Source organism: Cydia amplana, chromosome 1 (genome assembly GCF_948474715.1).
Source record: "Cydia amplana chromosome 1, ilCydAmpl1.1, whole genome shotgun sequence".
NCBI lineage: Eukaryota > Metazoa > Arthropoda > Insecta > Lepidoptera > Tortricidae > Cydia > Cydia amplana.
In genome coordinates this window covers 19503780-19519700 of record NC_086069.1, presented here as the reverse complement: position 1 = coordinate 19519700, position 15921 = coordinate 19503780, and the positions used below count along the sequence as shown (strand labels likewise).

At 36.9% G+C, this 15921-nt stretch overlaps 2 protein-coding genes across 2 annotated transcripts; both read right to left on the bottom strand.

Annotated features, from left to right (window-relative positions):
• Positions 1-733: 733 nt before the first annotated feature.
• Positions 734-11123, bottom strand: LOC134649741 (xanthine dehydrogenase-like). The gene is made up of 8 exons (XM_063504575.1): positions 10969-11123; positions 8937-9091; positions 4508-6641; positions 4107-4415; positions 3395-3732; positions 2507-3311; positions 1553-1720; positions 734-807 (listed from the first exon to the last, which is right to left on the bottom strand). Exons 1-8 carry the CDS (start codon positions 11038-11040, stop codon positions 757-759), a joined length of 4032 nt encoding a protein of 1343 aa, XP_063360645.1. The 5' UTR covers positions 11041-11123; the 3' UTR covers positions 734-756.
• Positions 11124-12651: 1528 nt separating this feature from the next.
• On the bottom strand, positions 12652-15436 carry LOC134653697 (cytochrome c oxidase assembly protein COX20, mitochondrial). Its single transcript, XM_063509093.1, has 2 exons — positions 15335-15436; positions 12652-13021 (listed from the first exon to the last, which is right to left on the bottom strand). Exons 1-2 carry the CDS (start codon positions 15383-15385, stop codon positions 12707-12709), a joined length of 366 nt encoding a protein of 121 aa, XP_063365163.1. The 5' UTR covers positions 15386-15436; the 3' UTR covers positions 12652-12706.
• Positions 15437-15921: the final 485 nt, after the last annotated feature.

Genomic DNA, 15921 nt, shown 5'->3' with positions numbered 1-15921 from the left:
CCAGTTTTCAGACCAGGGTCAATCTTTCGTCTAGCTATTGGGGTCATAGTGAAATGCTCCTTGTCCCGATTACCCCATTTAATGGTAAAATAATATTTAACGATTCTCGTTCAGCTAGAACCTATGATAAAACGAATTTAAACGGGTGGCTTTTTGCTAATTTAAAACCTCCGTGGCTATTGTACCATCATGCTCCGCGATTGTTACGCCATTTAGGGTTCTAGCTAAATTGGACATTCCATAGCGTAAGTATGGAACAACCAATTTAGCTAGGACCCGAAATGGCGTAACAGTCCCGTGTGGTGACTGTACAGTCTGTACAACAGTATAAAAGTTCATCTTCAACTGGGCTGAATCAATGCAGTCGGAAGTTAAGTTTTTTTTCCCCACTTCTTCCTGGCAAACGTTAGGTAATCCTACTAATACCTACATATTATAAAAGTAAAAGTTTGTAGGTTTGGCTGTTTGATTAATTTGGATTTCACTTAGCACAGTAGGTACAGACATAGTTTATAACTGGATCCCAGAATTCAACTTGTGGGATACATTTGGGTTGAAACAACTGTTATGAAAATAAAGTCGCGGGAAAAAGTTATAGAGAGAAAAATCAATTAAGCCGTTAAAACAAAAAGTTTATTCAATCTTATGTGCCTGGACAATAAAGTATGTAGAACGAAGTATATAATGTAAATAATTAAAAAATATATAGGTACATACATATTACTTAAATAGGTACATCTTATAAATATTTAAATGCTACGCGACCACGTTCCAAGGCTTGCCGTTCCTCGTTATTGTAGGTTTTACCTGTAAACAAATTATTTAAAATGTAGGTGTAAAATTTGTGTGTAATTCCTTTAAAATAGGTTAACATAACTCATTAGCATCACTCATTATAGGTAGATAGTAATTATAGCAACCGTTCGCAAACGGCTTAGATATATCTGCATTTAAAATGAATTATTGTCATCTATACACTTAGGCATTATAAGTACCCTACGTAAGGGATCATTTATCCCAGTGTCTGATATATTTTCACAGATTGGCGAATTAAAGTTACCTACTTTTATTCACGTAGGTCCATGCCCTTTTCAATTTCATGAATCAAATGTTTTTTTTATGTGTAAATGGAGTTGGTCGGTCCAAATTTTTTACAGATGGCGCCAGTAGGTATAGATTTCCCTTATCAATCCTCAACAGTGTTGCGTTTTTTTTATAACCCGGATGCCTTTTAAGCCAAATTCCATAGAAAGAAGCTACAGGGAAACCTATGCTGGTACGTGCCATTTATAAAAACTCAGGGGGCCAACCGTGAAAACCGAAATTGGCAAATTGCGAGGATCTTTCTCCTTTACTCCAATGAAGGCGTAATAAGACTGACATAGAAAGATGACCGCAATTTGCGAACTTCGATTTTCGCGGTTATAGCCCTGGATTGTGAGTAAAATTTAAAATGGCATCCGTCCCATCCAATCCATCCATACAGTTTAAAAACACCCTCTAGTACTTTTGATTACCCACCCACAAACATGCGACCAGTACAGTAACCCACCTGTTTGGTTATTTCGTCTTCACAAGCCATTCTTATTCGCGCGCATGTCGCCGGTGTCTCCAGCACAAACTCGGGAGACACGCCGGCGTCCACACGAGCTGACCGGACCGCCTCCTTGATTGCGAAGAATACTGATGCGGCGAGGAATAGTGGAGGCTCACCCACAGCCTGGAAAATTCAGTGATCATCATCCAGGACTAGGGTTACCAGATGACAGGAATTTTCCTGACATGTCAGGAATTTTGGCCTTTTGTCAGGAATGGGGACGGAACACGTAAATGTCAGGATTTTTTTGAATTGATAGATTTTATTATAAAGTACCTTTTTATTTACTTAAATTAATAAAAAACATCGTAAAAAAATAATAAATGAGATCCACTCAACTTATCAATAACTTTATAATTATTAATTAACAAATCTTTAATCAAGCATACATATACATGACGCGCGCGGCTCGGCTCAATCGGCCATCGCTAACGAGAGAACGCTAGAGACATGTCATGTCAGGAAAAATATTCGGAAATCAGGAATTTTGTCAGGAAATTCTAAATTTGTATCTGGTAACCCTATCCAGGGCGGCTATTGAAATAAATCTTGTGATGCTGGTGCATTTTTAACCCGGTTCATAATTAAGGTTATAATATATCGTGTTTTATTGCGCAGGTAAAACAGCGACTGAAATTATGCGACCGGCGAATTGAACGTACGACTACGTCTCTACTTGACATTAGCGTCGCGAATAATATCCATATCACAATACATTGCTGTGATGGTAGATGAAACTTGTGCATTTGACTATTAATAATTAGATACATTGCGGCGTCAAATCAGGGACAGATGTTTAAAATCACGCATCACGCATTTGTGTAAAGATGGCGTTGACTAAGTATAAGTAGGTAGGTACATATTCGACGCATGATCATTTTATTTGTTTTTATTTGTTGTTTTACTCACCTTTGAAGAATATACGGCGCGGGGATTAGGTGCTCCTTTTAACAGTGAAACATTGAATGTTTTCGGTATATCGGAAAACCCAGGTATTTTATAAGCACCCGGACCACGAGATAGTAATTCACCCGTAGGTGAAAATACCATTTCCTCTATCGTGTAGTATCCATAGCCCTGTGTGAATGCCCCCTCAATTTGACCTATGTCAATTGCAGGGTTTAAACTTTCGCCTAAATCCATCACAATGTCAGTTCTGAGCACAGTGTGATCCCCGGTCAAGCAATCCACTAGAACCTCTGAACATGCTGCTCCATAAGTGAAGTATTCAAAAAGATTGCCAGTATTTGTTTCAGGGTTGTATTCGATTTTTGGTACTACGTAAAAACCTGTAGCTGACAAATGGACCCTGTCAAAATAGGCCGACATGACCCAGTCCTCCCATGTTCCAGTGGGATTCTTGGTTCTGTATGGATCCAACCTTTTCGTTAGAGTAGTGCACGCATCAACAATTGCCATTCCATATATATCAGAACTCATGCTCGCCGCTGTCGGTGAACTGTTTGGAACAGTATTGGTAGCCATTTCGCTAATGTGAATTTTGCTGATATCGACTTGTAGAACTCTGGATGCAACTTGGATCATTTTTGTAAATAAACCTTGTCCCATTTCGATACCTCCGATAGATATAAGAACCGATCCATCTGTATATATTAAAACCAATGCACCTCCTTGCATAAGGAGGTCTCCTTGAAATGATATTCCGTATTTCGTGGGTAATATTGAAATCCCCTTCTTCTTCCATCTGTTACACCTGTAAATAAATAATGGAGCATTAAAGACAAGAACATTGAATTAATTGTAATTTATAGAAATAAACAATTATTTGATACATACTTATTAAATTGTTCAACACTTTTCTTTCTTTTCCAATAGTTTGAAGTTTCAATGCATTCTTTCCAACATCTTGAAATAGTGCAATATGTAAGGCACTGGTTAAAGTGTGTTAGATGGCCTTCTCTGTAAAAATTTAGATCTGCAATTTCTTCATAATCCTTGCCGAGGGCTGCAGCCACATCTCTTATCAATGTCTCCGTAGCAAACATCGCTTGTGGACCCCCAAATCCCCTAAAAGCTGTATTTGATGGCATATTGGTTTTGCAAAGGTATCCTTCAACGTCTATGTTTGGTATAAAGTAACAATTATCTAAGTGCATGACCATTCTCTCCATCATCTGTAAAAAGAAAAATAAAAGGCTGTTTCATTTCGATTCTTATAACTATGTCATAATTTATTTTAAAATTGTTACTCGTTTCACTAGCATTATTGTATTTATCTAGTTAAGATTATCACCATTCTCCTCCACGGGATAGGCATTGCCTAATAGTGTGGAGGTCAGTAAAAGCGGTATCCAAGTGCGGTTTTCGGAAATAAACTACCTATTTTTATTTCTTATTTATCCATACAAACTTTGTCCTCATTTGTCTCTCTAGGTAGATTATTACATTACATTATGATTCATTAATATTATGTTTTTTTTACCTACTGCCTATAATATAAGCTTACTGAGGGACTCGATAGGTTTATGTAAGATTTTAAATAACTTACAGAACAGGATATGTCCATCGAATTTCCTGCGTTTGCATAAATCTCAAATTTAGCAGCTGTTATTCTTCCATCATTATCAAACGTTGCCTGATATTTGATCAAACATGGGTGTCTGTAGCCTGTAGCTTGCATATCTTCATCTCTATCCAGAACAGCTCTAACAGGCTTCTTCAATTTATAACTGGCTATTGCCACGGGTATAGCGAGTATAGTTGCTCGAGTTTCCTTGCCACCAAAACCACCTCCTAGCCTTTTTACTTTCGAAACAACTTTATTATTGGGTATACCAAGAGCTTGTGATGCAAGGTGCTAGAAATATGGTTAAAGTTCATTAGGACTTAAAAATAAAAAAATATTTGTTTAATTTTGTTTCAATAACTAACTGTCAACTAGGTACTTACTCCGATTTCAGCAGGATTTTGTGTAGAAGAAATAATTTCTAACTCATCTTCTCTCCTGATGGCAAATGCAGACATCGTTTCTAAATAGAAGTGTTCTTGTGCGCCACTTCTTACATGGCCTCTAATTGTTCTGTTAGGCTTTGTGTTTTTAAAAACATCGACAACATCTCCTTTTTTGAGTACCCGTGGACTTGAAAAGTATGACTTGTTAGCAATCGCATCTTCAATAGTCACAATGACTGGATTAAGAGCGTTGTAAGTAACGCTGACTAAATCTTTTCCCTTCCTAGCGGCACTTTCGGATTTTGCAACGACAGCGCCAACAACACAGGACCGACTTGTCACCACTTTTGAGGCGAATATCTCTTCATCTTTAAATATTGGGCCTAATTTGTTACGACTGTCTTCTAAATCTAATGCTGACAAAAAAGCCACTACCCCGGGGACTAACCATGCTTTACTTGCATCTATCGATACAATTTCCGCGTGAGTTTTAGTACTGAAAACTAACGTCAAAAAAAGTTCATCTTCAAAATGTGGAATATCATCACAGTACAAAGCTTCACCGCAGGCTTGCTTGAAAGCAGACATATGTGGCACAGGTTTGCCTACACTGTCCGATACCTTTCTGTTATTGTCATTTATTTCAAAATACTGCGAACTGTTCCATGATAAGGTCGATTCTTCAGTGGCAGCACTTAAATACTGCGGTGGTATAGTGGTACCATTGTATTTTTGTACTTTACTAAATACGTCGATATAAAATCTAAAAAATAAACTTAAGCAAAGTGATTTTCTGTATTCTGCCATTCCACCAGGAACAGAAATGTCTAACTCAAACTCTTGTAGCAGATTTTCGAATACAACATTTAACATATTTTGATTCCAACTTAGATTTTGCATTGCTTTTGATGTTTTAGCTGCACATTTAGTAGTGGGTCCCATTCCACCGTAACACAGTGTGGCTGCTTCCACTGCATTACTGTTTTCTTTCAATGTTACATTAAATGCCGCTGTGACTATAGATATATCGTCTTCCCTTCTTTTAGCTTGCTTATATGCTTTGAAGAATTGTGATTCTTTTGTGAATGGAATTTCAATGGACATTAGTATTTCATGGTCTTCTATAACAGTTCTCCGATATCCTTTGAAAAAAGATTCGTTCATTACCACTTGTCTATGTCCTTTATCCATACTGTACACGTTTAAAACAGCATTCGATGCCATCAATATAGGGTTTAAATCCGATATGGGACTCGCAGTTATGATATTCCCTGCAAGTGATGCAACATTGCGCACTTGATTGCCGGCGAACCAGTGGAGCATGTCTATTATGGCTTCGAAAATATTGCATCTCCCAGGATTTTTTGTAACGACGTCCTGAAGGAAATTTGCTATTTCCGTCAAAGTAGTAGATGAACCGATTTCGACACCTTTGTTCGTCACAGAACAAAAGTTCATTTCTGTTATCAGAGATGGAGAAAGCAAAATTGGGTAAATAATTTTCTTAAATTTCATTTCTACTCCTATCTCCGTGTTCCCTCCTACGATTTTGCTATGTGGATAATATTTCTTTATAGACAAAACGTCATGTAAATTTTGTGGCCGGAGCCACAGTACGCTTTCACCTTTAAAACAAAGATATTCTTTTTGATACGTCGTATTGACTTTCAGTTCTGGCGGAAATATTGGTTCTTGTGTAGTATCATATGGCTGAAAAGATGATTTGTCGTATAGCATTGATTTTTCTTCATTCCTTTTCTTATTTCTACAGCACTCTTCTCCCATCACACAGTCATTACCTTTATCACCATTTGTGTACTGTGTTTCCCAGGCTTCAATGAAAGTTTTGAAGCCTTCAATTATTGGTCTGTACCCGGTGCACCTGCAGAGGTTACCTTGAAATGCTGTTTCGATGTCTTTTTCTTGTATTTTGGTTTTGTTTCTTAGCAAAGCGTACATGGACATGACTATGCCAGGGGTGCAGAATCCGCACTGTGATCCGTGAGACTTGGCTATCCGTTCCTGTACGGCGTGAAGCTTTTCTTGACTGGAACCAATTCCTTCAACCGTCGTTACAGCTAAACCGTGCATTGCGCACACGGGCGTCAAGCACGCGTTTACAGCAATATGTCTGTTCAATGTTGTTAAAAAACAATTGGTTTACAAGAATTTCACAGCTATACGTTGTGTCTCACAGCTATACGTTATTAGAATTTAAATATTAATATGGCCCGGTAGCTTGAACATGTCATGCTCGCTTAAAAGTCTGTGCTTACGGTGGCGTTGTTAATCGGGTCGCCACTTTCCCGAATGAAGGTTGAGAGAGGCGATGGCTGAGATACGCGTCATACTCGTGAACGGGTGCTGTTTGTGGAGACTGGTCTATTTAAGCTAACACGAGCTATTATATTTAGTAACTTTATTTTTGAGGATAATTACATGGACACACCTCATTCGGTTCTCGTATGCTATTTTATTTTTATTATCATTTTTTCTCTTAATTAATGTTTTAATTAGGTATACAGAATTTTTGACTCTTGGAGACCCTATACATCTCGAAGGATAATTTGATTAACGATATTATTGTAATCTTTTAGTTATGACACTTATTTAGAGACATTTACACCTCTAAATAATTTTAGATTATAGTTTTTGTATCTTTGTTTTTTTTTTCAATACTATTATTATAGATTTTTTTGTAATTCGACATTTAGATACTTTATACATCTCTATATAATACTTTGATTTGATATTTGCGGCTTAGTTGTATTTTATAATTGATGATGTGTTTTTTTTTTTGCTGTAGGTACCTATGTAAATTCCATGTTGGCGTGTAAAAGTGCCCTTGTGGCCTATTTGCTGAATAAATGTTGATGTTTGATGTTCAAGTTAAATAATTATCAATTATGGCTACATGCATATCATATCATGCATTATTAAATCAATATTATAGGTCAATTTTCAAGTCTTTAAGAGCAACCACTGTACAATACTTTATCAATAAATTATTTGTATTTGTAATCTTACACAAATCGACCTAGTCCCACAGTAAGCTCAATAAGGCTTGTGTTATGGGTACTAGATGACGATATAATTATAAAAACCGGCCAAGTGCGAGTCGGACTCGCGCACGGAGGGTTCCGCACCATCAACAAAAATTAGAGCAAAAAAATCGTGTTTGTTGTATGGGAGCCCCCCTTAAATATTTATTTTATTTTATTTTTAGTATTTGTTGTTATAGCGGCAACAGAGATACATCATTTGTGAAAATTTCAACTATCTATAGCTATCGCGGTTCATGAGATACAGCCTGGTGACAGACGGACGGACAGACGGACGGACAGACGGACGGACAGCGAAGTCTTAGTAATAGGGTCCCGTTTTTTACCCTTTGGGTACGGAACCCTAAAACTTATAAATATATTTGCCCTTATCTGGATTCGAACCCGGGACCTTCGTAGACTAGGCCAAAGGTACCTATGGTGCAACCTTTTCGAGCGATGGCGCCATACCTTTGGCCTACTGTCGAGTAGATTACGTTATTTTTTGACATTTAACAAATTGACACATATCAGTGAATGAATAAGGATCAAGATCAAATGGCGTTCTAACAGATTTAATTTTCGAAAGATGGCAGTAAATGTACTGTGACTACATAATTTACCATGACAGTAACTCTCTATCAGGGATGTTGCGGATGCAGATTTTTTGACATCCGCGGATGCGGATGCGGATGCGGATTTTTAAAGGCTCACATCCGCGGATGCGGATGCGGATGCGGATGTCAAGATTAGGTACTTAGAAAAACGTCAAATATTACATTTTTAGCATTTTTTTTATTAAAAAAAACCAAACGTTTAGTATTTGAGCAAGAATATAGGTGCGTTATATTTAATAAACAGTAACTTCGCCGACTTTTCTGGATCTAGACGATTTCGTTATAGGTAATGACGAAATTACCTAGCACTTACGCCGCCGCTAAGACGTTCCTGTACCGACTTGTTCGACATCCGCATCCGCATAAGATCCGCATCGATTTTATGCGGATGCGGATGCAGATGCGGATGTTGAAAATAATGCGGATGTTCCGCGGTTGCGGATGCGGATGCGGATGTTCGCAACATCCCTGCTCTCTATACACTCTAGAGTTAAACCAAGAAAAGTCTGCAGCGATCATAAATTCATAGAAGTTTGACGTTTAAAATAACACTTGCACTGCGTGGGCTATCAAAATCGCTGCAGACTTTTATCGGTCTGACTCTATTATCTTTGCCTATATCAAAAGACACATGACATACAAATTAAGCATATAAATCAAACTATGGTAGACAACAGGCGACCTTATCTCTAAAGACCGGTCTCTTCCAGACAACCTTATATGTTTTTTTTTTTCTATTTTCAATTGTTCAGTGTTCAAAAAGGATACTTGATGTTGTCATCCCGTGCGTTGTATTGGGAGACCATGACAGTGCAGGCGCCGCACCCGCCCTCCCCGCAGCCGTACTTCGTGCCCGTGAGCCGGAGCTTCCGTCGCAGATACCATAGAAGCGTCCATTCCGGATCCGGAGCGGGCTCCGTCACCTGGATCAATACAAGACGATCAATGTATAACGATGCCAGAAACTGACGTTTTTTCTTCTCTGAGCTAGAACCGCGAAAATCGAAGTTTGCAAATTGCGGGCATTTCTCTGTCACTCTAATTACGCCTTCATTGGGGTAAAAGAGAAAGCTCCTCGCAATTTGCGAATTTCGGTTTTCACGGTAGCCTTCAGTTAAACAGTTTTTGCGAAGCAGTTCAATTGTCACCCCGTTCATTAACGATTGATTGTTTGAAAATTGAAATGAGTGGTTAAATTGTCGTAATTTCAAGTATAGTTTCATGGGATAGGTACTTGCAACTTATTACAAAAGTTGTTTGATTGAGTGTGCTTACATGTAGGAAATACCTCTAGGTACTTATAATAAGGCGCTGGCGACTGTAGGTAGTAGGGTGTCATGTCACAGGCTATCAAAAAATAGTAGAATATTGCCTCCTGATTTAGGTACACATCAAAACCGATCTCAGCCAGTTTTAAAAAACAACTTAATATATATTTCATAAACTAGTGGATCTGTGAGCTGTAGACCTCGCAAACCCCCATAGCTCCGCCATTTTGAAAAACCGTATTGATATTTTAAAAACCGATACGATATTTCAAAAACTCAGGTCTGTGAACCTACGGTAGGTACCTTAATTCTTGAACAATAAAAGGATAGAACAAAATACATCAACAAGCTTCTTTTTTATTTGAAATAAAATTTACCACGCAACTCATGCTAGACGGTCACATTGAACAAAAATAAGTCATTATTTCTCAGGTTTAACCACAACATACCTAATTTACTTAAATTCTCAGATAACGCCTTTCGAATAGGACCGTAGGTATCATTTTACGCGTAGGTAGGTTATTATACCTAATATGCTTATATCTCTCGGTGGTCTACATTACTTCCAACAGAGTATTATGTTAACATAACCTACAAAGAAGTCATATTTTTACGTTAAAAGTAGGTATCCTGCACCTATATGTACATGCAGTCAGTCAGCAAAGCTTATATTTTAACTTTGCATAACATATGCGGGGGTGCTAAAGCTAATCGTTTTGCTGTACAGTAACTGTACTTAATTTAACCAAAAATGTATCACACCTGCAGCTGCGTTCCAGAAATTATCTATTTAGTTCCTTACTATAAGTAGGTATCTACATACACATTTTAAATCAACATACAGTATAGGTACTTACGATCCCTTATTAATGCGAAAGTAACTCTGTCTTGTCTGTTACCTCTTCACTCTTAAACCGCTGAACCGATTTAGATGAAATTTGGTATGAAGATAGTTTGAGGCCCGAGGAAAGACATAGGAAAGTTATAAATCATAATCATCATCCCACGCAGACGCAGTCGCGGGCACAAGCCAGTTTATAATATAATTGGCAGAAAGCAGATAGGTAATGTGTTATTAACAATGTATATTAGTAGGTAAGTACCTTACGTATACCTATCTCCTGCAAGCACAAAACATAAACATATATACTTATAGGTACAGTCACCATCAAAAGTAGCGGACAAGACTACGCGTCAATGTCAAAAGTATCATTGTCAAACAGCGTACCTATCAAAGAGAGATATATGTAGGTATATTATATCTCTATGTAGAACAATTAGATAGTAACAAATATTTTTAAACGCAAACTGTAGAAACTTATCTCTATTTGGAAAAGTTATCTAGGGTGGCAGATACTTTTGGTGCGTTGTATCATCCGCTACTAGGTATTGATGCTGAGTTGCTGGCTGTACCGGCACCAACAAAATAAAGAAATATGTAGGTAAATACGGCATAGATCTACAAATGTTCACCTTTTAGACATAACTGTGAAGTCAACTAATAAAATATCATAATAATAAACAAAACTCACCTTTTTTCCATTGACGAAAAACACTAGAACAGTTTGCGCGTCCTTTGGAATCAACTTTTGTATCTCTTCCATACTGAGAACTAAATTCAAGGACCTGTAAACTGGAACATAACTGGTTAATACAGTTAATATCAAACAAATGTAAGAGTATATCCGACCGTCTTGGACGACCTTCCTCGATTGACTGACTCGACTTGAGACTTACCTCGCATTCTCTTGGTTTAATTATAATAAAGAAGTTCGCTCTTTCGATGACACAATACAATGTAAGCATTGATTAATGATTAATCTAGTTAGGTATAAGTCTACCACACACATTAGTTAATGAACATCATCTTCATGTTATTAAGTAGGTATCGGTAAATACCTATTTACGGGTAATATGCATTACTGCATTGCATCTGTTTAGTTAGTGTTTTGGACAAGTTGATAATTATCACCTTCTAGTAGGTACCTACCTACCTACATGGAGTTTTTTACAATGATACTACCCTGATTTAGGTATTTATGCAAGGTTACATCAGTACGTATACCCAATAGAATCGATAAACCTAATGTTGAAATATCTATGCTCGAAACACCTATAGGTAATTCTAGGGACTAAACAACTTAAATGCACGAAATATGAGTGGGTATTTCGGTAATAGGTAGTCGTTATAGTATAGGAGTCGTAATGATTTTTTTACAAAAAACTTAGGTATTTTAATTTGTATTGAAATAATGTAATTTCATTGAATTAAGGATGTATGAAGGGATGTTTACAAAAACAACATTTAACTGCTTAGAGCGGTTGACACTTTTTTAAGAACTTTGTTAATCGTTTCAGGTGTCAACCAGTGTAGTCAGTTATGTTGTTTTTGTAAACATCCCTTCATATATTTTTTACCACATCGGTGGCAAACAAGCATACGGCGCGCCTGATGGTAAGCAGTCACCGTAGCCTATGGACGCCTGCAACTGCAGAGGTGTTGCATGCGCGTTGCCGATCTTTTAAAAACCTGTATTTACACTCCTTTTTTGAAGAACCCCATACTGTAGAAGTCTAGACCCTCGGGAAAACCTCGAAAGGGCGCGTCTGCGGGAGGAAATTCCTCTTGAATCGCACTATAGTATATATATATAGCACTATAGTAGTACACGCGACCACCGGTGATACAAAACGGCTGTTGGCATCATGTCAAACAATTCTTCAGAGCACAACCCATATACAAGCGAATGTTTTAGAGTAAGTATTTTAATTAAGTAATTAGATAGTTATATAGTTAGCACATTAAAATGCCAGCAGTATTTAAATTAGACGAGACGCAATTAAAAGCAAATCAATAATTAATTCCGGTCCAGTGGGTTTTTGGGCGATTGTTGCGAATGCTCGATGCTGCGTTCGAGACTTGTAATTACATAATATTATTATATGTAGAAGATCAATAAAAAAAAATATAAATTAGCAAAAACTATTCTAATACTTAGGCGCTTAGCACACGTTTGATCTGATTCGCACGTCGCTCCGATGTTTGAACGAGACAACGCTATGCGCGTATTATAGCAACAGCAAACTTACTTTGCAGTGAGGGTCTTGTACCTATGAGCTTTCTTCAGCTGAGTGCGAACTCATAAAAAAAAACCACTCCATATAATTTTAATTATTTACATATATTTGATGAAATATAACAGCTATACTTAATATGCATCACTAATCTAAATAAATTAATTTACATGTAACTTGATTGTTAATTGCACGCTATGCTGACTTTAAAACTCCTTTTTGCTCTAATTCTCTTTCTACTGCAGTGCCCTCATACATAATTTTATCTTTTAGAGCATCCTGCAAGAGTTGAGCATCAAACCTCTGTTTGGACCATTGATATCTACAGTATGACCAGTATAATAATGTTGAAATAGCAAATGTTCCCACTCCAACATGTTGTGATAGCATTGGTTTTGAAGTTTTTATAAATGAAGCTAGCCCCACGCCCACTCCTGAAGCTATGCCATAGAGGAAGCTCTCCCTGAAGCAAGGGATTTTGGATACATCTCGACCCATTATCACGAGGCCCTGAAAATATCAATTGTTTCATAAAATGCCTCTTACCACTAAAATAATATATCAGTTTATAAGACATTTATTGCTTTCCTCTAGTACCTACTTTAGTCGTTTTTGACCTGAACAAGGTAAATTCTTTATACATGTTTGTAAATATTCATAAATTTGTAAAACCTGTAAGATTTCAATATTCATTTTTAAAATGTACATCTTGGGAGTTAATATAACTCGAAATATTTAAATGGGCAATCTAAATTAAAACTAAGACTTTCAAGTTACATTAGAGTAGTTAGAGCTAATAAAAAATATTTATGTACAGGCTACTGGCTAAGGTTATGTTAGAGCCAATGCATTTATAATTGATAAAAAAAAGCGGCCAAGTGCGAGTCGGACTCGCCCATGAAGGGTTCCGTATTTAGGCGATTTATGACGTATAAAAAAAAACTACTTACTAGATCTCGTTCAAACCAATTTTCGGTGGAAGTTTACATGGTAATTTACATCATATATTTTTTTTAGTTTTATCATTCTCATCATTCTCTTATTTAGAAGTTACAGGGGGGGGACGACACACATTTTACCACATTGGAAGTGTCTCTGGCGCAAACTATTCAGTTTAGAAAAAAATGATATTAGAAACCTCAATATCATTTTTGAAGACCTATCCATAGATACCCCACACGTATGGGTTTGATGAAAAAAAATTTTTGAGTTTCAGTTCGAAGTATGGGGAACCCCAAAAATTTATTGTTTTTTTTCTATTTTTGTGTGAAAATCTTAATGCGGTTCACAGAATACATCTACTTACCAAGTTTCAACAGTATAGTTCTTATAGTTTCGGAGAAAAGTGGCTGTGACATACGGACGGACAGACAGACGGACAGACAGACAGACAGACAGACAGACAGACAGACAGACAGACATGACGAATCTATAAGGGTTCCGTTTTTTGCCATTTGGCTACGGAACCCTAAAAAGGATCCAAATAGGGAAATTGTATGCCAGAAAATTTTCAGCCCACCTAGCAGTACAAAACATATCAGATTTATAAAAAACCTGCAGACCTATATTAAAATTAATTTACTTTTAGAATGAAATAATGGGTAAGGGTCATTATTTGATTTGGTGTAAATTGGCATGTCCACGGTAAAAATTTGAAAAATCTCTAATTTAGGTATTTGATTGCCCATAATCAAATGTTCAGGATGCAAGGATTTTGAAAAACGTTATGGTCCCTTTCTGTAAAACTTATCTCCGAAGATATGGACCTCGAAATTTTAAAGTGCCATGGTGATGACATTTTATGTGATTAGTATGAAGTTTATACATGGTAATGACAAATTATTATTTTTACCTTATAAATAATAATACATATTTTCTCACTTTAAGTAAAATATTATAGTATATGAATAAAATACAAGCAAATAAAAATAACTCTCCTTCAGCAGATTCTCTTAAAAGAGAAGATGAACAATAAAAAAGCGTTCTATGTCCTTACCATGGAGAAATAGTCATTACCGTGGTCGAAATATCCACGGTATTCCATGGTAATGACTACCACGGTGATGACAAAAGCTAACATTTTGTCTCATAACCCTAAACATAGTTAATATTCCAGAACATTCTTCCAATTACGTCATAACAGTTCGAATAAGTCATCGTATCAAATAGGATTCGTATTAAAATTATTTCCACTTACCGAGAAATAAGACCCACAGAACCTGACAATTTTTTTGAATGGCTCCATGGTAATCGGCTTATTATTTGAAAATAAAATATATGTGGGCACAAATGTTGAAGTGTGTTCCCACTGTCGATTACTAGGCGACGAAGGGCGCGCGGGGGCAGCGGCAGGATCTCAACACTGCTTTCTATTGGACAGCTATATGATGTGCAAGTAGCACGGAATGACGGTACCGCGAGGGCCGGTTAAGTTCGATGGTGTCCTTTAGTTCTGGAGGACACAATTTAATTTGTGCAATCAATAATGAATGTACTAACTAATGTAGTTTTAGGCACTTAGTAAATACTAGCCATAAATTTACATTTAAATTGACTTTTAGCTCATGTTTTGATGAAATCTGATCAGGCGACACGCGTTGGTAGTGACATTTTGACCCTTTGGAGTCATAAAAAACATAGATCTTCTAAAGATAGCGGGAAATGGAACACGGCATGAATAAATATTTTTTTATTTACTACTTATATGTATAAGACACGGTAAAGATCCAACTTCATTTTGTGCCGAAAAACGCCGGCGACATGCGATTTACACCAAATCAAATAATGACCCGTAAACAATACACTTCTCAATAAAACACTTACCGGCTTTTCTTCGGGATCATCTTCAAGCATACTTTTTACAACTGTATCCATATTTGTAGATAATAAATTTAATAATATAATAGTAATTAGCCTTTATCAGATGACTATAATATATTTGTTTCAAAAATAAATATCAATTTTTAACGTCAAGTCAACCCTAGAACAAGTAATGAGTAGAACAAATGTCAATATTGACAGTTCGTTTTTTTTTTAAGTTAGAGAAGCGTTCAAAAATCTAATAGTGTTTACATACGCGACCTTGTTGCAGTCCGGCGCACGTTCGATCGTGTTTGTGTGTCCACCGTACGTCCGGACCATAGAGGTACAATAATAGATAGATATGAAATGGAGGAGGGGCCAGATGACCGAACGAGATGCACTTATGGAACTTTTATTAGGAGTAACAGAGAAAGCGCTATTCTTGTTTGTCCTTGTCACAGTCTATATACTACTGTCTATGGTCTGGACGCGTCCGTTAAAGACACAGCTATAAGTGAGAGAGAGAGAAAGAGATATCTTGACCAGCAAGATCGCGCTCCGGTACGGCCGTCTATTGCCTACTTTAAATAAAAAAGTGAAGTGAACGA